The sequence below is a fragment of the Balaenoptera physalus genome (assembly GCF_965194825.1).
Source record: "Balaenoptera physalus genome assembly, chromosome: 19".
Lineage (NCBI taxonomy): Eukaryota > Metazoa > Chordata > Mammalia > Artiodactyla > Balaenopteridae > Balaenoptera > Balaenoptera physalus.
This window is the reverse complement of record NC_138900.1, coordinates 21,683,047-21,705,800: the sequence shown is the minus strand read 5'-3', so window position 1 is coordinate 21,705,800 and position 22,754 is coordinate 21,683,047. Positions and strand designations below refer to the sequence as shown.

Here is a 22,754-nt window from a genome sequence, read left to right as displayed (position 1 = left end):
GGAGAAGTGGATTAGAGGACTTCTAATCCACAAACATACCTGAATGGCTTGATCCCAAGGAGGGACCCATACCATCTTAAGTGCCCCATCCTGCCTCACCACTCAAGGCTGCCAAGCCTGTGGGCTGTGGACGGAATGAAGACTGCAGACTGTGTTATGAGTCACAGCATAACACAGCATTAGTAACCTTTCTATAGGGCTGTGTTGTTGAGCAGCGCTTGGGCCTCCTGAGCCTCCCTGGGATGCAGCAGGCCAGCCAATCACCCAGAGCCACCACCAGCGTGAGTCAGAAAGGGAGCTCGAGGCGGTGACCTCAGTCTTGCTCCCCCCCCCCAACTGTCACCACTCCCGTCACCCCACTCTCAGTCCTTGGCAGCTTAGAGGGGAGGGGGCGAGGAAGGACTATTGCCACTTGGTTACCAGGCAAGGGTGTTCGCAGAGTACAACAGTGAGGATGCTGGCAAAGCAGATGGCACACTCAAGCAGAGTCATGGAGGAGAGGCAGCGAGAGTATTTTTTAAAGGTGTGAACAAGGTTAGGACAGCCAAGGATGAGAACTGGTCCCCAGGGCTAGTAGCACTGAGGGCCACTGGCCTAAAAGGGCCTGAAAGGGGCAAGGGGAGGGAGCAATTAGCAGAACCCAGAGAGGTTAGCTGGACGGAGAGGCCTCCCTGAAAGAGCTGAGGCCTTGGGAGAGGGACACAGCCGACCCACAATAGCCCAGCAGAACCTCTCTCTTCTCCTGCCCTCCAGTTCCCTGTCAGGGCCTCCCATTGCCCAAACCTTCCTGGGCGCGGAGAGTAAGGGTACCAGGTGATGCAGGCTCTACAGGCCAGCTTCCAGGGGCTCAAAGCAGAGTGGAGAAAGCCGACGGGTGGATCTGGAGGGACAAAGGGAATAACCCAGCTCTCAAGGGAGGAAGATGAATTCTGCCCCACCCCAACTCCAAGACAAACCCAGAGCTGAGTTTCTAATTAAAGAGGTCACATAAGGCCTGGGTTGAGTGAATACACTAGCTGTTTCAGATTGGCAACCTCAGAGATGGTCCCAGCCCACCTCCCCAGACAGTCACCTGTTAAGCAATTGCTCCTGGGAGAAAGTCAGAAGCCCCAGACAACACTGTGTTGCTCTGTTTTTTAAGCAAGCCTCTTTACTAATGCTAGGAAAGGGATGAGGGTACTTACTCAGAACTTCATACTTTATAGCTACTGCACAGCCAGGCCAGAAAAGCCTTCCTGTGCTCCATACATGCCCAATGTAGCCAAATACATATTTGCACTAAAAGTTTATGTGCAAAACTCATTCATTTCACATCTCATTTGTCAAAAGACATTTTGATATTTGTGCTTAAAAATAACATGGGCTAGATTAACACAGCAGAGCCAGCACAGGAGATTGGGCTCCTTCTTAGCCATGTTCATAAATCTGACTCCTAATTAATCTGAACACTGAAAATATTTCATGAACACTTTGTTGCTGGCTGCCATTTCCAGAAAAAAAAAGAAAGAAAGAGAGGGAAAGAAAGAGAGAAAACAAAACGGTATCTTCCAGATAAACCCTTCTAGCTGGAAAGTTGCCACAGTGAAGCCAAGTGAGGCCTTAATAGAATACAGTTTGCAACTGAAATGGCTTGTATGTTGGCAAGAGGTTCCCCTCTGCAGGGACCTGGGGATCAGCTCTGTGGCATGTGAACCTCTAATTAGCCTTGGAGCTCCGGCTTCGAGAAGAGCCACCATGGCCCCTACAGAGAACCAGCTGGATGTGGCAAACTGCTGCCTGGTGCCCACACAGAGAACGGCTCTCAATATTTCAATTAATAATGAGAGAAAGACAACCAAGGCCATAGGTGTGATGGCTTTAGAGAAACTGTTACTGCTGGGAGCCATCAAGAGGAGCATCCTTGGGTGTGGCCATGGCAACCGTAAACCATGACCGAAGGGGGCTGTGGATAAGGTGAAGGCACTTACTCTCGACCCATGCCCCTGGTGGATGACAAAGCTGGCGGAAACAATACCAGCGTGACCAGGGAGAATCTCCATGCTGTGGGGAGAGTCTCCAACTAGGCCAGCAAGCCAGGCGGCAGTCACCTGGTCTTCCCATCTTCCTAGGCCCACAAGGACCTGAAAACCATCACCTTAAATAAACAATCCACTCTTCCCTCAAGCTTTGATGTGACACAAGGATCATAATTAAAGAGAAGATAAATCTGGCAAAAGTTGTCCCAGAGAAGAGAAATTGAGGCTCTCTGAGCATCTTGAAAGAGAAAATTAAAGGATTTCATAAAGGAGATGGCTGAGCCTCACAGCTGACAGGAGGCACCCGCGTCAGTGGCAAACATGTGTGATTATCAACTGCATGGCGTCCTCTCCCTCATCAGCCAGTCCCATGGTTGCCATGAGCAGGAACCAGTGATGGCAGCCACAGACTCAGCTCAGGGCCTCAAGGGCGCCCATGGAACTCCAGGACAAAGCTGTCTGTGTCAGTGGGAGTCCTGAGGGAGGATAGCCCCAATCCAGCTGAGGCAATCAGAGGAGGCTTCCTGTAGGCAGTGTGTGATTTCAGGCTTGAAAGAGGCTCCTGGGGCTTTGTCCTCCTGCTTAGGTCAGTCCTGCGGAAGTTTCTGGAGGCCTCTCTTTTTCTCCCCACTCTGTGCCCCATGGATTGAGAAAGTCACACCAAATGGAAGGGCCGTTGTCCATCACCGAGCAGTGAGTCGGCTCACTGTGCAGCTGTTCTCTCAGCATCAGGGAGACCCCAAATTAAGGATGAAACGGCTGCACTAAGGATTGTAATAATGATAAATAATACTTGCCTTTCACCGAGTACTTGGTGTATGCCACACACCCATCTCACTGATGTCCCCCCTTTCTGCACTTCCCCATGACTCTTTCTGCCCCACTTCATCCAACAGTCCCCTCCCCAGAGCCCAGACCCTTTCCTCAGCCAGGGTGGCAGCCCCACGGGAAGGGCGGAGAGCCAGGCTTTCTAAATGTCACTGGGAGCCAAACCCACCAAGGAGCTTCTCATTAAATATGCCAGGCACACATTTTAAAAGCTCTGAATATTAAGGAATCCCCAAGCATCCATGGGAATAAATGAGGTCAAGAGCTTTTGTAATATGATATTGATTACTTCTGCCCCGTGTGGACAGAGGCAAGGGCTTGGCTGTGGTCTAAACCTCTTAAGCTTTACGGCAGATGCCGACTTGGTTTTAAGACACCTTTGCAGCGCAAGAAAAAAAAAGTATCATCTTTGCTATTCCCCCATGCTTTACTGACTGTTACTAGGCATCTCTTGGAAACTCCAAAGCAGTGAGAAGCTTCACTTTGTCTTATGTAAGGGCTGCAGGAGAGTTTAAGGTTACAAGCGAACAGGCCCAGCACCTGCAACTGCCGATCCCTACCTTTTCCTTATGAAGGATGACAAACCTCCTCCCCTGGGATGTAGCTTCTGGGGGAAACAGCCTGCTTGTTGGTGGTTTTGGTGTTCTCAGGGAAGGTGTGGTATAAATACAACATGGATTACCCAGTTTGGCCTCCTCTGGGTTAGGATTTAGCTGCCGTTGAACAGAGAGCCGTGCAAGCGGCTGCAAGGGGTGCTGAGCAGCAGCGAGGGCGTGAGGCCGGCCGGGACCTCACTCGGACCTCCTCTCACGCCACACCCTCCATGAGACAGCCCTTGAGAGGCAGGCCTTGTGAAGCCTTGTCCCTGCATCGGCAATCCTGGGTGAGGCTATTTCTGGAAAGTACTGGTTGTTCCATTCCATCATTACCATCCCCCAGGCTGAAATATCAAAGCTACTCTGGACTGGCTTCTGGTCTTTGTGGTTCAAGGAGAGTGTTTTGGGGGCCCCACCATTCACCCACTCAACCACACCCTCGGGCTCTGCTCCATCCATCTCAGAAGTGACCATCCTTCCAGAGGGCTACTCATGTGTGAAGGCCAGCTGTGAACTGGGCACCTCCCCAGTGCACCCAGCTGGACACCCAGCACTGTTAAGCAGGGAGACTATGGTCAGTCCGGGCCTAGACAAGATCTCTTAAAGGAGCTGCCCATTATGGTGGAAAAAACAAAACAAACCTGAGAGAGGCTGACAACAGTTCAGGAGAAAGTGTTACCACTTTTCCAACCACTTAATTCTTCCTCTGCATTTCACACATTCAGCTAGCTGTTCAGCTAGCTGGCTAATAGGCAAGCCAGGGTTTGAATGCCAACCAATCTCCCTATTTCTGGGACTTACAGAGCTCCAGCCACCCAGAAGTCACAGTACATGCCTCATTCTCTCACCCTTCATAAGTACTATGCTTCTCATTTTCCACATGAGTCCAGCTGCTTGCATTCGAATCCTGATCCAACGCTTCCTGCCTCCCACGTGCAAGTTCTCACGTCTGTTATCATCTGGATGGTACCTGTGCCCCATGCCAGAAGGCGAGGGGCAGGATCAGAGGAGATAATCCACAGAAAGAGTGGAGCTTAGCACAGGGCCTGGCACCTAGAAAATGCTCAGTAGATGCTGATTCTTATTATCGGCATTATTCGTGGGAATGGCACTGACTGTCCAGGGTCGTTTCATGAGGCCTGGGGGCTGGCCTGGGGGCTCCGGTCTTGAGACTTCCCTCTGAGACGTGTCTCCCTCCGTGCACTGTGCGCGTCATGGGGCTAAAGGTGAGGAGAGGAGCTGATGGAGCTTCAGAACAGAAAATGCACTCAGATTGCCAGTGGCTCAGTGAGGTGCTATTTTTGTCCTTTCTCTCCCCGTGCCATTTGGAGGGGGGAGGAAAGGAAATGGGGATGATGCCACGTCCTCATCCTTGTCTGGTTGCGGCTATTTTGCATGAGTCAGGAGCTCCTTGGTGAGCAAGGACAGGTTCACTATGGTTCCTCGTGTCCCACCTGCACATTGCACCATCACATCTGTGCACCTGGCCCCCTAGTGACAGTCAAGCAGCCAAAGAGCCTCCAGGGCTGGCCTAAGTGGAGAGGAGGTGCCCAGTGTCCTCCTCACTGGGACTCTTACCACACGAGATGGAGCCACTTGTGTGGGGAGGCCGGGTGCCCCGCAGGGATGGGCGTGTCAGGTGATGGGGCTCGGGCCAGTGTTGCAGGCTCAAGCCTGCACTGTCTTCCACGTGCTCTGGCATTTTGTCTTTCATATTCATACCTGCCTGGATCCCTTCGCTGTGGCTCACTGAGCCTGATGACTGCCAATAAAGGTGCTGCTTGGCACCCAGGGACCAATGGGGAGAGGGTAGGATGAAGAGCGGGCTGCATGCAGAACCAGGAGGCCAGGACCCCTTCGGGCCCCACATGAGCCTCCCTCCCACGCAGCACTGCAGGCTCATCAAGGAGGTCTGCCTGCTTTTAACGGATGGATATAGCCAAAGATCCAGAGCCCCTCCCTCTGCTGTCCCCTGCCCCCACCGCCACCCCTGCCCTTCTGCTCTCCTCTGGAAAGTCTCGGTTTTCTTTAAGCCAGGAAAGCCCAAATGCAATGTCAGTCCCCTCACAGTGACTCTTATTACAATTGATTATCACACAAATGCCGCTTAGCCCAGAGAAAAGATCCTTAATAAACCCCCGGGGAGATGGAGCTGACATACTTCCATGGCTCATTCTGAGCTGGGGTAGGGGTTCCTAGCTAACTATATCTGGTCTGGCTAGGGCCAAGGGGTGGGGGCTGCCCAGGGCATCAGGTAGACCCCGCCTCTGCCTCAGGGAGGGGCTGATGGCCCAGCAGTGGTGGCCAGACTGAGCAGCAGGTACTCTGAGAATGAACTCAGGGCTCCGCTGGGACAAAAAAGGGGCTCAGAAAAGGTGCAGCCAGGGTGGGTTGGTAGTGGGGGATCACTCCACAGAGGGAGGAAGTCTTCCTGGCCCTGCAGCCCAAGGGGTCTCATCCATCCTGAGCACTCAGAAGGGCCCCACTGCTGTCTTAGGCCCCCAACGTTTCCCTCCTGTCCTGGAGTCAGTGCCTGACTGAGCACCCCATCCAGACTGATGCCCTGGGAAGGCAGGCCCTGTTCTTTCTCATGTGTGTATCCCTACCACCCCACATTCATGTTCACTGGGCCTGACACTGGTTTGTTCAATCATTCATTTCCTCGTTCATTCAGAAAATGTCTGCTGAGCATCTTATGTGCAAGAAATATGCTAGGCACTGAGAACACAATGTGAATAAGACCAACAAGGTCCTGGGAGTCAGAGCAGGGAGAGACAGACATTGATCAAACAGTCACATAGCAAGTAAAAATTTGCAGCTGTTGCTGGCACTCTAAATGAGGGACCCATGGGCTATGGGAACTAAGAATAAGGAGACGTGACCCAGTCAGGAAAGGGTCCCTGAGGGAATGACACTTAAGCCATAATCTGGGAGACGATTAAGAGTTGGCTTGAGAAAGAGAGAGAGTAGGGCCTTCCAGGAAGAGGGGACAGCACGTGCAAAGATCCTGTGGCAAGGCCTGACAAAGAGTTACTATGGCTAAGGCAGAGAGAGCAAGAAGGTGTGCAGGGGGAAATTAAAGTCAAGGGTAGTTCAGGGGTCAAACCCCATGGAGATGGAGGCTTTGGCTTTTGGCAATGGATGGGGAGCAAGTGGCTGGCAGGGCATGATGCTTTTTGAAATAAAACACCCTAGCTGCAGTTGTGGAGAATGGAGAGGTAGGAGCAGAGTGGATGTGGGGAGACCACTTTAGAGCCAGTGATCCAGCCAAGAGATGGCAGGGCTTGGACTGAACGTTTGAATGGATGAGTGATGGGATGGATGGATGGGTAGCAAAACAAGTATCTGATGAGTGAGTGAAGGGAAGGATGTGTGACTGGATGACTAAGAGGTTGGGGGTGGGTGGGAGGAAGGATGAATGGACATGTGGATGGGTGGATGGATGGAAGGAATGTGTGGGAAAAGGGTGTGACTGGGTGGATGGATGGGTAAATGGGGGATAGAAAGAAGGATGAGTGGATATGTGCATGAAACACGGATGGGAAGATGAGTGCATGCGAGACGCAAGATGGGCCTTGCAGGAGGAGTGGGGCTGGGGCTGCAGACGTGCCTAGGGTTCGCATTCCCCACACCTGCACTCTGTACACTCAGTCCACATCCTCCAGGAAGGGGAGGCCACGAGGAGAAAGGTCGCAGGTGGTGGCATGGCACAGACTGGCTAGGCCCAGAATTTCATGCCAGGTCATGCTTCTGCCTGCCGTCCCAGGCCACGGGTAGAGCAAGGGCACACAGCCAGTCCCCAGCCTGCCCCAGGTCCCTGAATCCCTCAATCTTCAGAAGGTACCTCTGTCACTCGCTGGTGAGGGGCAGGAGCAGGGGACCCCTCCTTCTGCTGGACACCGGGCAGTCTGGTGGATGTAGCCTGGCCAAGACTTGATGATTATTGCCCATGTAAAAGTTAATATATTTTTTCAAGCATTTAAAAAATCAAATCTCCAGGTGGGCAGATGAATAACTGTATTCGCATTAATGACTAATGTAACAAAAAATACACAAGGCAATAATTCATAATGCATTCTGTTCTACAGAGTCATATTTTAATGCATGACATATCCTGGGCAGCTCCTCTGTGCTAATTTTATTTAATGAGCACATGTTATAGAATTTTCAGAGCACTATCCCTGGGCAATTAAAATGTGCTAACCTTTTCAGTTAAATTGTGTTTCTGAAGAAAAGTCCTCAGTGTGAAACAGAAAGAAATATCCAGGTGTCACCTCGGTGGAATCTAGAGGAAGGAACTGCTGTTGTGTCCTTGCTGCACTGGCCTCAGGGACCTGCAGCCCTTCTCCCCTAGCCTTGGGCCTCCAGTCTGTCATTCCTGCTTTTTCTTGGCCAGGCCCAGCTCCACTGAGTGGGACAAGGGAGACTGGGGCCTGGACCCACACAGAGAGAAGCCTTCACTGAGCAGGCATTAATTGAGTGTTCACTGTTTGCCTGACCTGGGGAATTTGGGGCACACTCTGCCTCGAGGGACATAAAGGCTATGGAGGGGACAAGTGGGATTTAAACAGGGCTGCAATGCCCCAAAGAGGGGAAGGGACCACTCACTTGAAGCCTTGACAGGTCTCCCTTTCCCCATCTGTGTAATGGGCACACCAGCACTCCAGCATCTACAAGTCCAAGTTTTAGGTCTGGAAGGGGCCCTGGAGAGTCTCTAATGAGTGGTTCCCAAACTTTGTTCCTTGGAACCCTGGGCCCCCAGCCCTACCTCCAGCTTCAACCAGAGCAGTTCTGCCTCTAATTTTTTCTTTTGGGGGGGGTGGGTGTTGTGTGGGTTTTTTTCCACACTGCCCGGCATGTGGGATCTTAATTCCTCAACCAGGGATGGAGCCCACACCCCCTGCACTGGAAGCACAGAGTCTTAATCACTGGACCGTGAGGGAAGTTCCCCTTCTAATGGTTTTAAATATTGGGGTTCCATGCAGCATTTAGCTTGAAAAAGGAGTTCCACTGCTTTAAAAGATTTTAAAACAACTGATTTAGTCCAAATATTTATATATATATATATATATATATATATATAAATATATAAATTATACAAAATACACAAATACATTTTTATATTTTTATGTATATAAATTATTTTCTCCTAAGGGAAAAATTTGAAGCGGTTTATAAAGCTGCACGTGGCATAATAGAACAAAAATTATTTAATGAAGAAATTGGAATAAAGGGAAAATGGTGAAGTTCATTTGAGAAAAGGTAGACAAAGAGATGTGTGCACACAGTCTTGGGCAGTTGAAAGGTCAGATAGCGATGGGCCTCCAGCCCCAGCGTGTATTTGAAGATACAGCTTGTGTTTAAGATGACAAACATGAAGCATCTGGCCGATGCCTGGCGCATATCATGCCTGCTTAGACTGCTGGGGCCGTCTAAGAAAGACTTCCATTCATTCGTTCAACAAATACTTCGTGAGCACTGCAGGTGTGGGCAGGGTCCTAGGTGATGATGGGTTTACCCACTGGCAGAGGAGACAGGGGTCGAAAGGTAAACCGCAGTGGCCGCCCAAACACAGCCCAGCGTAAATGTGACTTGCTCCGGAGCCCATGGGACAAAGAGAGCCTCCAGCAGGGCCAAGGAGGACGTGGTGTCTGAGGGAGCCCCATGGAGGGGAGGGGCAGGTGGTGAATGAGAGGACAGGGGGTAAGCAGTGTGGAAGGATGCTGGACCCGGAAAGGAGAAGTAAGGGTGCAGGGGGGCTGAGGAGGGGCCCAGTGAGGAATTAGGTCTTCAGCCTAGATGAAGCCTCTAGGGGTTTGACGGGGTGGGGGTATGATGTCTACTTTGCATTTGAAAAGGGCACTCTGGCCTCTGGCTAGGCAGTTGCCTGGCTAGTTGGGTTAGTGGCTGTGGAGAGGCCAGTCAGGAGTACTGCGCTGCCCACCTGAGCGCTGATGTGGTAAGAGGGAGGGTTAAAGGACCAGGGCAGGGGTAGGCCTGGGGCAATGTGGGTCGGGGGGTGAGAAGCCGACAGATTAAGAGCTGTCTTGGAGGTCACCTTGTGGGTGTCTCTGGGCTGAGCCGAGGAGGATGGGTGGGTTCTGGGCAGGAGGGAACAGGAAAGGGCTGTCTATCAGCACCAACAAAGGCCTGGGGGGCAGGAAAGTGATAGCACGTGTGGCCTCTATGCAGCAGCCCAGTTTGCCTGGAGCTTGGGGCACCTGAGGCAAGTGTGGAGGCAGGTGAGGCAGAACTTTCCCCGAGGGTAGGGTCAGGAAGGCGTCTTGGACTTTATTCGAAAATACCAGGGAGTAAACTAGAGATAACTCCTCTACTGCCTACCAGCTGTGCAACCTTAAGCAAGTCACTTTACCTCTCTGTCTCACCTGTGGAAGGGCATAGTGGTTCCTACCTCCCAAAGCCTCCTGAGAGCGTTAAAGGAAAAAATTCTCTTGGCACCAAGTACCAAGAACCACAGGCCTATTTGCACCCCGCAGCCTCAAAGTTTAAAGAATAAGAATGGGCAGGTGGGAGATCCTCCCCTGAAGACGAGACCCAGAACTGAGAGAGACCCCCCCACTATCCCTGCCTGGGAAGTACCCTGATACTGTGGTCAGGGCTGCCCCTGGCCCTGCAGACACCAGCCACCTAACCGTAGGGAAAAGCCTGTTAACCATTTTCATTAAGTGGCACCATTAAAGGATCATCTGGGGCAAGACTTCATTTCAAAAGAATTAAGAAGCTGGAAAGGAGCTAGCAACAAAGTTGACCACATTAAAAAGCCATTATAAATGTTAAAATACAAAAAAAAAAAAAAAATCTCATTCCCATGCTCTCTCCCTTAGAAGCAGCCTGGGGCTGTGGTCTAGCCGAGGCACTGTGGGAAGAAGAGTTCTGGCTCTTCAGCCCTGAGAGTTGGTGTGTGTGGTGGTTAGGTATGTGGACAGAAGCCAGATTGTCTGGGTTCATGTCCCAGACCTGCCATTTATTTTAGTGTGGCCTTGGTAGGGCTGCTAGATTTAGCAAATAAAAATATAGGACACCCGGTTAAATTTGAATTTCAGATAACACAATCAATAGCGTTTTAGTATAAGTGTGTCCCATGCAATATTTGGGATTAACATATACTTAAATTATCAGTTGTTTATCTGAAATTCAAATTTAACTGGGCATCCTGTATCTTATCTGTCAACCCTAGGCTTTGGGCAAGTCAGTTTACCTCTCTAGATCTCAGTTTTCCCATCTGTAAAATAGGGATAAAATAGTAATTCCTGCAGTAAAGAGGATGGGATTTCCAGTAACGTGCTTGCCACAGTGCCCATGGCCCCAGCAGGAGCTAGCCAGGTTTGCTATCATTATCCTGAAAGTGCTTGGCTTGGTCTACTTGAGCCCCGGATGTGGGTGGGGCTGCTTGCTGGGGGCAGAGGAGGGGAGGAGGCCTGGGGCCAGCCCTCTGGCACGTGCGGTTCCACCATGTCTGGAGAGGTCGGACGTGTGAGGAAGCCATTTATGGGGCTGGGGGAGAAGGGGACACGGGCAAGGGCCACATGAACACAGACATTCATTTGTGCCAAGCCCTCTGTGTCTGGGTGCTCAGAAAGGGCTGCCTGGAGGAGGCGCACTTGTTCCAGGCTTGAGGTACAGGTCAGACCCAGACAGAGGGAAAGGCGGACTCAGTGGTTCTGCAGGGTGAGCCTGGAGTGCACTCGAGGTGCTGGCAGGGAACAGTGGATCGGAGCGCAGGACTGGTGGCAGAGGAGCGGAGGGGGTGAGGTTGCTGGGGAGGATTACGAAGCAGCCCCAGCTGTGCCACTGACATGGTGGCACTTTCTCCTGAGGGCAGAGGGAACCCATCGAAGGTTTGCCCCTTAGGGATAGTTATCCAGGTGTGTCAGAAGGTGGGAGATAGGCACAGCGTGGCAGTTGAGGCAGGAAAACACTTTAAGAGGTCACTGCTGCACTGGGGCCATGGCAGGGGAGAGGGCACAGTGAGGCGTGGCTAAAATAGGCGCGACCCCTGTGTCTGCCCCCTTTCAGCCCAGCAGCGCTCAGGCTCCTCCCACTGCCTAGACAAGGAGGCTGCCCTGTGGGCATCACTCCCAGTAGACATGCTGTCACCCACCAGGAGGACAGCTTGTTCTCAAACCCAGGAGCCAGCTGCCTAAGGCTGGGGTAGGACAGGCCAGCAGAGCAGGGTCAACACAGGACTGAGGGACCCACATCTCATCCCTTCTCTTGCATCTCCACATCCCACACTTCCAATTTCCTTTAAAACCCAAGGCCATTTTTTGCTCCTAGTTTTTGCCCTAGTTACCAGCGCACATTAATCTTATGACAGAAATTAATTCTCTCCAATTCTGTTAGTGCTTGATTATTCCTTGCTGACTCCCTTTGAATAAATATCCATGAAGAGGCTTAAATTAAAACATCAACAACGGAAGTAGCCTCTTGCAAGGTGGCATCTTCCCACCCAGCTGAGGCTGGGCCACCTGGCCTAACCAGCACAGCGTCCAGGGGAGGGCAGAGAGCCAGAGTAGGATGGGTGCAGGTGGCCATCAGGAAGCCAGGAATGTCAGGGCAAGGAGGGCTAGCTCCCCATCATCACACAGTGGTGTAGGGATGAAGTCGGCTTGAAAGCCAGGCCCCCTGGATCCCACACCAGAGCTGGCTCAGAGGTTGCAAACTCAGTCACCCACAAAGGGCCAAGTGTGGGGGATGGAGGTGAGCAAGGCGGGTTGGGAAGGGAGGCCCGACTGCACAGGGTGCCAGGGAGGTAACTGGCAGCCTCCCTGTGCCCAGCTGGGGTTCAGGAGAGAGCAGTGAGAAGGAGATTCCTGCAGAGAAGACAGCTGCTGGTCGTGTAGCTTGGTGACTAAGCAGGCCCAGAGCTGCTGTGTCTTGGGCCTTTCCAGTAGACATTCGGATCTGTGCTTTTAGGTAGAAGTCTCCCACATTTTACATGTTGGATTATAATTTACAATTTTTAGAGCTCTGTGTGCACCAAATCAGACCCTTCTGCAGTCCAGATTGAATCCTCAAGTGGCGACTTGGTGCCTTTCTGTTGCCCCTGGGCTCTGTGACCTTACGCATCTCCCCTGCAGATAACGGCATGGTGTTTAACCATAGCCAAGATGACTCCTAAGAGCTCTCTCTGTTTTACTCCACAAGCCCCTGCAAACGCACAGAGAGACTCCTCGTACCCTGGCCCCAGGAAGCTCCAAGGGGAGCCTTCCTCTTTGGCTGGGCTCGGCCACCACCACACTCACAGCGTGGGTCCAGGATGGAGCTGGGTCAGGGCTGGGGGTGCAGGGCCAGTGATGGGAACAGGGTGTAAGAGCTGGTCTGTTCCCAGCTGCCCCAGGCAGACAAACCGTGGTCTCCATGGTAAGTGGATGTCCAAGTCCAGCCCATAAAGGCCAGCCAAGCTCAGACTGTTGCCACTTGGGAGCTGGCCGTCTTCTCTCATTCTCAGATGGCAGCAAAGGGGGAAAGGAATAGAATCCAACATCCACGCTGAAAGAACCTCATCCAGGGCACTCCACTTGGTTTTCTAACTTTTTTAGCCAAAAAGCCCTTATTCAAAAGACATGTCATGACAGCACAAAATGCTGAATGGACATAAGTGGGCTTGCTCTGCTTGACACAGAGGAGGGATCTGTCCTCCAGGCCCTCATCATAGTCCTGATGTCAGGATATCCATGCTTACCGGTGGAGTGGCTTTGTCCACTGAGACTGGACTAGTTCTTTTCTGGCTACCTGTACTCAATATGGGAATATTCTAGTGCAGCGCTGGAGGGGGCAAGGGCAGACCCACAGAGTGAACCTCCAAATTTGCTTAGGTCACAAGAGCAGAACCAGCCTGTTAGCCATTCTTGCATGTAGAACCAGACCTCAGATGTATCTTAGTTTTACTTATTTTCTCAAACCTGAAATAAATTTTTACTTTTTAAGCTACAGCCAAAACAGACAAAACAAAAAAAAATACAGCCTTTGAGCAACACCAGACTCTGAGGGGCACTGTTTGCAAACTCCTGACCCAGATTGGCCCCTCGGCTGCAGCTCCCAGGCCTGCAGTGGGGAAGCGGAGAGGCTGCAGCTCTCTCCTATCCACAGCCTGCATGACAGGTGCTGCAGACCACAGCCGGGACAGAAGTTACCCTTGAGACCAAGAGAACCATCCATGATCCTAGAAGCGTGGGCTGGGCAGGTGGAGGGAGGGCAGTGGCTGTCCTGGCTAGCCATCCCCACTGGTCAGCTGGGGAGCAGGCCACCATGATCCTGATGCCTGCAGAGTGGGAGTGGTCCCCTCAGTGCCCCCAGGCCTGTAGGAGTCCAGGCCAGAGTGGGGGTGTCCAGCTACCACCTCTGCATCCCCCCAGGAACCAGACTCACAGGCTTGGCCTCCAGACAATGTGGGCAAAGTGAGGATCCCAGAGGGTGGCTGGAGCCAAGCCTCCTCCTTCACTCTCATCACTAGGTGACAAATGGCCCCAGAGGTTCCCTGTTGTTTTCTGACACGGTCTTTGGAGTTTTACCATTGCTGGGTAAATAGAGAAGCAGGATTTTCCAGTGGAAGCTGCTTGGACTGGCGCCTTTGCTGTGCCCATGGGTCTGGGTGAGCCCACATTTTTGGGAGCTCCTTTTAAATGGCTCTGGCGTGAGTCTTATCCCACTCACCATCCACATGATAAAAGTTAATATTCACAGAGCAGCTTTGATTTCTTTAAGAATGATTAACAACATGGTGATATTTGTTTCATATAAAGAGTGAATCAGCTACTACTCCAACAGATGCTTCCCTCACCTCTCAAGCAGCCTGATTTTCCAGCTTAACCGTGACATAAGCTTCCGCGTGTTGTAGAGCTGTCCCCGGTACTCCTTAGGAAAGAACGAAATAGATAGACTGTTAGCAACCAGTCATCACGGCAGCCTCCACGTCCTCGGGAACACCGGGAACACAGACCTCTCCACGCCGCGTGACAAAAGAGGCCAGGATAGGAGGTCCTGCCTCAACTGAGGAGCCAAAGGCACCCTCCTGGCCCCTGCCCTGGAGGGTCGAGGTGAGCCCTGGACGGCAGTGGGCAGTCCTAGCTTGCTCCAGGAAAGTGAGAACAGGGACTAGGGCAGCAGATGCTGAGGGGCGGGGGGGAACAGCCAGGTGCTAGACAATGGTCAATGTCCCTCCAAGCGGATAGTATGTTGGGAGGGGGACAGTGGGCCGCCAGACTCCTGCATTCTAACCCATTCTGATGTGAAGACCCCTCTTCCTCCAGGAGCAGCCTGGAAGCCAGTCTTCCTTGGTCTTCCCTGGCTCATTTGGGTATCCGATGAGTGATGTAGCAAGAGGTTCCAAAACCTGAGTCCTCCTTTGCCCTGAGGTCCAGGGATGTCAGTCTGTCTTGAAAACAAATGCTTGGGGAGATAGTTTCCCCTGCTTATTCTATCTTGGAAAATGTTTCTCTTAAAAGGAGGACAACCTCAAAACTGGTTCTTCTCCAACACTTTTCAGAAAAGTAACTGTGTTGCCTGTTTCATTGACATTTTATTTACTTCCAGGCTGTTTGAGGCCCTTTTGTTTACATGATTGTATCTATCAGTGAGCTTTTGTTGTGTAACACAAGACCTAAAACTTGGTGGCTTTGGTGTGACACCACAGTCATCTGTTTAGGTCATGATTCTGTGGGTCAGCTGGGTGTTTCTCCTGCTGGTGTCTGTCAGGCTCATTCATGCATCTGTGGTCATCTGCCCTTTCATTTGGGGGCTGGTTGGTCTAGAGGGACCTCTGCTAGGATATCTCCTGGCTCTTATCCTGCAGCAGGCCAGCCCAGTCTTCTTCACATGGCAGTGGGTTCCAAGAGCCACAGAGAAAGGGCAAGCCTCAGTGCACTTTTCACGCCTTTGCTTGCTTCACATTTGATACTATTCATTGGCCAAAGGAAGTCCTGTGGCCAGCCCCAGCGTGAGTGTGCGAGGGCACTATCTAGAGTGTGGACACTGGGGGCAAGTGGATGAGGGAGGATGGGGCATTTGTAGCCATTTTTGCAGTCTGCCACTGCAATCTTGCTAATCTGGACCCCAACCTGGTGAGACGTGCCCTGCACATACTCGTTTCATGGAGCCATGCATATGCACATCCGCATTTTATGGAGTGTGCCACAGGACCCAGAGAGGTGAAGGGTATTGCCCAGGTCACACAGCAACCTGGCCTGGAAGCTGTCCTGGTGCCAGCCCACTGCCCCATACCACCTCCCTTAGTCCCCTCTGTGGCGATGCTGGGTCAGAGAGAGGATGAAGTACCACCCAGGAGCCAAACCTGGCTCCCCCCACCCCCAGACATCCACCAGCAGAGACACTGAAGACCCTGGTGTCCACCCTCCCCAGATATTGGCCTCTGGGAGCCACCAGTCCCATCCTCCAAGCCCCTGCTGCTCTCCCCTTGGCCCAGCACAGTGGCAGGCTGGTTGCTTCAATCCAGGGTCTTTTGAAAGTCTTGTGCAACTTTTAAAAATTTTAAATGTGAGTAGGTGAGATTGTAATAGTGGAAAAGACAAGCCAACAGTATTTGGAGGCAAATTAAAATTTCTCCTTCCTTTTCCTGTGCCCACGGTTCTGCAGTGTTCACCTTGCCTGGCTCGCAGCCCATTTGCCATGCTTCCTGCCCCTGAGTGCCTTGAGGATCTGGAGTTCTATTGCACACATACATCTGCTTTTAAATGCCTCACGTGCTTGTTTCTGTCTCGCCTGCACGGGCCTGAGTGTCAGGGTTTGCAGGAGCAAAAAGATCGGCACCAGGAGATGTGGAAGCCAGTGGGCCCGGTCTGGCCACATGAGCCCTGTGTGCCCAGGAGCCAGTGCTCTGCCGGCTGCATCCCTGTTTCCATGCATCTGAGCCTCGGTGAATCCACCCAGGCATCTGGCCATCTATCAACTAGTCCGTCACTGCATCCACCCTCGTCCTTCCCAGAGACATGTGGCAGTGAGGAGCAGCAAAAGAAGACCCAAGTCTTTGGAGTGACCACACTGTGGTCCTCCCCAAGGACAGATGGCAACAGGCAGGATGTCAACTCGGGCCAAGCTGCACGGAGGGTCAGGAGTGACGACTGTGTGAAAAATTAATACCCCAAGGGAAGGTTAGCACGTTTGGATTCTCCTGTCCTTGTGCTTCTCAGTGGGGGCTCAGAAATATGTGCAGAAATGATTGACCTTGGATAAGACAGGCACAGCGGATGGCCTATGCCCTCTTTTATTTCAAATCTTCAAACACAACGCTTGTTTTTTGAAAATGAACAGATGGAATCCTGACATCTCAAGCCAGAATGGTCCTGGATCATTTGTCCAACCCCCTCCTTGTACAGAGGGGAGACTGGGGCCCAAGACACAAGAATGATTTGGGATTGAGGGAAACACCTTGCAAAGAAAAGACAAATGGCTCTTCCACCTGGAAAGGGGAGGAAGTTGTGGGTTCAGGCCCAGCCTTGTCAGGGAAGCCACAAATCTGGCCGGCCTGGCAGCAGCTCCTGCAGGCGGCTAAGTGGAAGTGGCCACAACCTCTGTACCATCTGCTTGGCACAGGGAAGGGCCTCCTGTGTCTCTCCTCCCAGGTACAGAGCTCCAGCCCCGCTGGCTAGGTGGGGTGAAGGGAGGAGAGGCCTCCATATGTTGCAGGTGAGCAGGGTGGGGCTGGAAACTGCTTCCACGGATGCAGCCCGATTCTGCAAGTTAGTAGTGATGTCCCCAGGGTTTGGGCAGCACCTGGGGCGTGCATGGTGCTTCCACACTGGCTCCTCTCAGTGACCCTGGAGGGAGCATCCCACTCCCAGGTGAGAAGCCTGGAGTTCATGGGTAGGCTTTCGCCCAGTTACACAGGAGGCCCTCCAAACAGATGAAGACCTTATGACAGACAGATGGGGAGCCGAGCAGGCAGCCCTGGTGAGGAGGATGAAGGCACAATGTTACCATCCCAGTAGCGGGCCAGGGGCTTGGGTTAGAGGCCGCACTGAAGGAGCAGATGGGAGTCACCTCCCACCAGGACAGTGTTTGGGTCACTCCTGGGGGGCCCTGGCCCACCCACCTCCACCAGCCAGGGATTGCTGAGCGCCCCACTGTGACCCCAAGGGCTGGACTGACAGTTTGTGGAAAGGACTCACGCGCAGACATCAGGATGCCTCAAGCGGGATGTTTGTGAATGCAAAACTGTGCAGTTCAGGCAGGAGTTGGAGGGGCTGGAGTTGTGCGCAACCATGGAGTCTCTCCGGAGGAGTGGGGAGCTGGGCCTTAAACACTGAGGCCACTTTGCAGCGTAGTCTTGCGGGTGGGGGTGGAGAGGGAGCATATTGTCTTCCTATTCAACTAAAATAATGTTTGGATTTTGGATCTACTATCTAGCGCACGCCCTTCAGGCAGGGGCACCCCTGTGTCTGACCACAGTGAGCTCCTGTGCGGTCGGTAAATAGGAAGCGAGCGCAGAGCAGCTGCGTGCCAGCTGGGTACCAGCTGCGTGCTGACATCAAGAGCCCAGCGGGGGAGGGCTCATCCTCCCCCGTCTGTGCGTAGGCCGCTGGGTTCTGGTGAATCAGGTGTTAACCCTGTCCCTCTCTCGTCCCCTGCAGGCACCGGCCCTAACTACGCCACAGACCCGCTCCTGTCCCTGCTCCTGTTAGCTGTACATAAGTTCCTCCGCCTGCTGGTGGGCCCCTGACAGACGCGCCGTCCTGCGCTCCTGAGTGGGCCCGCGTGGCTGCCCAGTCCCTGGGTGAGGACTGCATCGCCAGACAGACGCAGACAGACTCAGAGAAGCATGACCAAGTCCACGTGGAAAATAAATAAATCATATTTTTGGGGAAGTTGCACAAATGTAGACCACCTAAAATAATGCATCTAGTTTCCAAATAAGATGGAGTTTGGACCATGCAGTATGCATGGGATCAATGATTTCTCTATTTTAATGTATTTTTCTTTTCTAAACTTTTCCTCCAAGTCTTCATTTTGCACGAACTGTTGAGCAGTTATCTTTAGGATACTATGGAAAAATGCTGGGTCAAAGCCTTTCTGACAAAGCAAAATATTTTTAGTAGATTATTGTGTTTAGGAAATTTTTAATTTACTTTTTCCTTTGGGGGCTTTTCTCTGTTTTTTATTAAAGTAAATTATTTCTTTTGAGACATTTTGATTAAAAAAAGATACATCTTATCATAATTAAAATTCACTGTCAATAATATTTATTTTTAAATAAAGATTGGAAACAAGGTCAGACACTTGTTTATAAACTGTATTGTATAATGCTGAATAACAGTTGAATAAAAAACAACTTTGAAATAACCTTTCTACAGACATGTATGAATGTTAAGCCTTGGTGCCCAAAGCAGCCCGAATGCTGAATGCCGTGACCTCATGGTCTTTGATGCCAGCTGCACCCTCGGCTGGCTGCGGCCCAGCCTGGAGGACAGCTCAGGGCACCCGGCCAAGGCCACACTGAGTAGACCGGAGTGCTTGCCCAGCCTCTGCTAGGGACAGGGAACCTCATGGAACCAGGAGTGAAAGGCACGCCCAGCCTGGGTCCTGAAGGAAAGGAGTTCCTGGGAAGAGGTGTGATATAGATCAAGAACCATTCTTTTCCCTTTTGCCTTAACTCTCTGTGCAAATGCATTTGCCCAGTTAGAGATTATGCACCCAAGTGTGATTACTGTTGTTGGACTCACTGCCAGTTTGAGGAGAGAATCTGGGGAGAAGGTGAGGCATTCCACGCTCGCTCTTCATGCATCCAGAGATTGCTTTGAGCCTCTGAAATGTGTGCGTTTGGGGCAGTTTACACATGTCTTAAAGAAATAGACAAGCCCTGGGGGCTGTTATTCGTCATTCCATGACAAGATCACATTAAATCGCCAGATCCCATGGATTCGTTCAAAACCTAGCCAGTTTTTAAACAAATGTGCTTGTCACTGATGTTGCTCAGCAAACATTTCTATCTCTTCACTGGCTGGCACGTGATTAGGACTGTGCTTCTTGGTATCCTGCGTGGGATACCAAGAAGGTGGGGCCATGTCACCAGCTCTGGCCAGCGAGTTGTGAACAGAAGGGGCATGCATGATTTCCAGTCCCAGACATTGGTTTGCTACTGCAAGAAGCATTCTTTTCCCCTGATAGTATGACTGGAAGCTTTCAAGACAGTAAATCCTCTGCCAGCCAAGGTCCCAAGTTTCTATGATGGGCAGAGCCTCCTCTGCTGGCCAGCACTGGAAATGCAGCACGATGAGGTATCAACCTTGGCTGTTTCAAGCCACTGAGCTTTGGAGTTGTTTGTTATTGCAGCATAATCCAGCCTACCCCTACTGATTTGGCAAGGTACTGCCATATTTATTTGAGAGGAAAGAGAAAATAAAAGTGAGTTTGGACAATCCCACATGTGCAGAGAGCCCCCGTGTGGAGCTGACATGCTGGGATACCTGTGAGAAGACAACCTTGGGCCAGCTGTTTCTGGTAGCTACATTAAGCTGTTTCACATTTCATTTATATTGATCAGCACCAGTTGAGTTGTAAATTTAATCATTTTGTCTGGTGGATGGTGATTCTGTCCAGAAGGATCATCTCTGTTTATAGTTAACTCAATACTGCAGCGGGCTGTCATGTTAAATACAGGCCCTCTGTGCTTAAAAAGAAAAAGGAACTTCCTGGAGGCCAGGTTGAATGGAAGCAATGTGTCAGTGATGGGCTGATGTTGTGCCAGATCACTCTAGGGGCCAGGAGCCGGGGAGCCATTTTCCATCACCAAAACCAGATCCCTCTGCATACGTGCAATCAGCCAGGTTCCTGCCTGGAAGCAACTGGTCCTGGCGTGATGCGTGTGGGAAAGAGGAGGCAGGTGTGCTTTGGGGAACTGCTCCCACGGGCTGCCCCTTTTCAGCACAGAGAGGCAGTATCTCGCACCCAGAGGAACAAGCCCTTAAGTCTCTCCTTGGCGATCAAGGACTTCTGGGAAGGAAGTCATGACGGGGCTTGGCAAGTTCCCTAAAGTGGGAGCTTAACTGTCCCCCCATAGATGAAAATGGAAGTCAGACTAAGGAGGAATGAGTGTCCATAGGAGGCAACAGCAAATCCCTCTGACCCTGGGACACCCATGGCCCAGCATCCCTGCTAGTTTAGTGCCCTGGACTCAAAGGAGGGAGAAGTGAAGTGTGCCCCTGCAGATCCACAAAGCAGACAGATGGGGATCTGGGCACATGCTCTCTGGGGTCCTTTATGCTGCCCTCCAAGATAAGGACAAAGACTGAATAGCCTGCATTGAATTTTATGGGATGCATACAAACCAGGAGGGCCAAGCACCACTGAAAAGGGAAAAGGTGGGATTGGACTCACCACCCAAACCACCTTTTCCTTTGGATTTTGGTTCCAGCCCAGGGCAGATAGGGGTCCAAGGACAAGACAATTTATTTCAATTTGGGAAGGACACACTGTGGGTGATTCAGGACCTCTGGTCCCAGACTGTGAGGACTACCCACTCTGCTTGAAGGGACTGTCAGCATTGCAACCAACACCAAAATGAGGGCGTGGAGGCAGGAGGGAAGAGGAGGGAGGTGATGGCAGGGCAAACTCCACCCCAGCCGGAGGCGGAGCGAGAGGGTGGAGGAGAGCAGTAGGGGAGGTGAGGGGGAGCCAGGCAAGTTGGGGAGCAGCCCCCAAATCTACAGTTGTGACAGCACCTCCTGTTGCTGACCCACATGGGCCCTTCAAACAGCAGACGGCATTTCAGGGCACTGCCTTGGGGGAGGGACAGGAATTCTCAGTCTGACAGAAGGTGATGTGACCAGAGCCAGTGGCATTCTGAGTTTTGATTCTATCTCCACCCCACAATCTTAGTTACAGCTCTGAGTCAGAACAAAGAGCTCTGTCTGACTGATTCAAGACTGGCCTTGGTTGGAATACAACAAATCAAGCCATTTGTGAGCTGAGCTTGTAGCTAAGGTGCTTCTTACACAGGCAGGCAGGGGTACCCGTTCTTATCTTTGCATTGCTTCCCCATACAGGCCCACCTCCACATCAGACAACATTGGCATCCATTTTGCCAGGGTTCAGAGGGTGCAACCCCTTCTTTTTCTGGATAACAAAGAGGCAAGAAGCTCAGTGCATCTGCTCCCTGTGTCCACGCACGTGCCTGCTTAGCAGTCTGCTGCTCTAAACACTTTCCTTCCAGAGGGAGGAAGGAAAGGGTGCAGCAGCGGAGTGACCCACCCTGTGCACCAGTTCAGCCAACCTGGCTGCACAGTGATGCGGCTGCCCTGCAGAGCTCCCTGCCTTCCTCAGCCCAGAAGAAACTTTATCTCGTCCCTGGGACTCCAGGGGCCCTAGAATGCATGGAAAACCCATGTCCTTCAGGAGGGACCCATCCTATTTTGTGGCTGCAGACACAGCACGAGGTAAAGTCTGGAAACAACACTGGCAGTGACCCCTTTTAAATGAGAAAGAGCCATGGAGCACTAAAAATACATTTCAAGTCAGAAAACATGACTTCACACCAAGTCTAATCTGCCAGCAACTAGCAAAAAAACCAACAAAAATCAGATTTATTCCCTGGATCTAATTTTTTTTTAAGGGGGAAGTGATAAGTGATAACTCTTATCACTAAGTAATACTCTTGGAAAATATAGATGATATATCTTTTAGATTTTGAAGTCAGGGAGGATTTCTTAAATAAGACATCAAAAGTGGTCACTATAAAAGATAAGATGGATAATTTTGACTGCATTATAATTAAGAACATTTCTCAAAAGCCACCGTAAAGAAAGTGGAAAGAATTCATGAAATACAACCAACAAAGGATTAGTATCAAGCATGTATAAAGAACTCCTAGAAATCAATAAAAAAGCACAAATAATACAATGGGAAGTTAGACAGGAGACATGAACCACCATATCATGGAAGAGGAAATACAGCCAGAAAATATATAAAAAAGTGTTCAGCCTCAAAGTGATAAGAGAAATGTGAATCAAAGCCACAATGATTATGCCCACTCAATTATCAACAATTTAAAAAGTTTGACAGTACCAAGTGTTAGAGAGGATGTGGATCACAAGATCTCTTACTCATTGATTGTAGGAGGGTAAATTGGTCTAACGTCACTGGAAAACACTTTGGCACTAATTCTCAAAACTGAACGTCCACATACCTTGTGGCCCAGGAGTTCCACTCCTAAGTGGCAAAAACTCTTTCTCAGGTTTATAGGTTCAGGGAAGATATAAACAAGAGTACACAGCAGACCCATTCACATAACCTGGAAACAGACAAGTCCCCACAGGCAGGAGAATGGCTGAATCTGCTGTAG

General features: G+C 51.2%; 1 protein-coding gene across 1 annotated transcript in view; it reads left to right on the top strand.

The window, feature by feature from the left end:
• The window catches only part of VSTM2B (V-set and transmembrane domain containing 2B), a 55,025-nt gene that overhangs the window by 7,350 nt on the left and 24,921 nt on the right, over positions 1 to 22,754 (top strand). Inside the window, exon 5 of the mRNA XM_082437216.1 lies at positions 18,049 to 22,754. This exon is cut by the window's right edge and continues 24,921 nt beyond it. Within this exon, the coding sequence (XP_082293342.1) occupies positions 18,049 to 18,137 (89 nt within the window). The 3' untranslated portion in view covers positions 18,138 to 22,754. The remainder of the gene's footprint in view (positions 1 to 18,048) is intronic.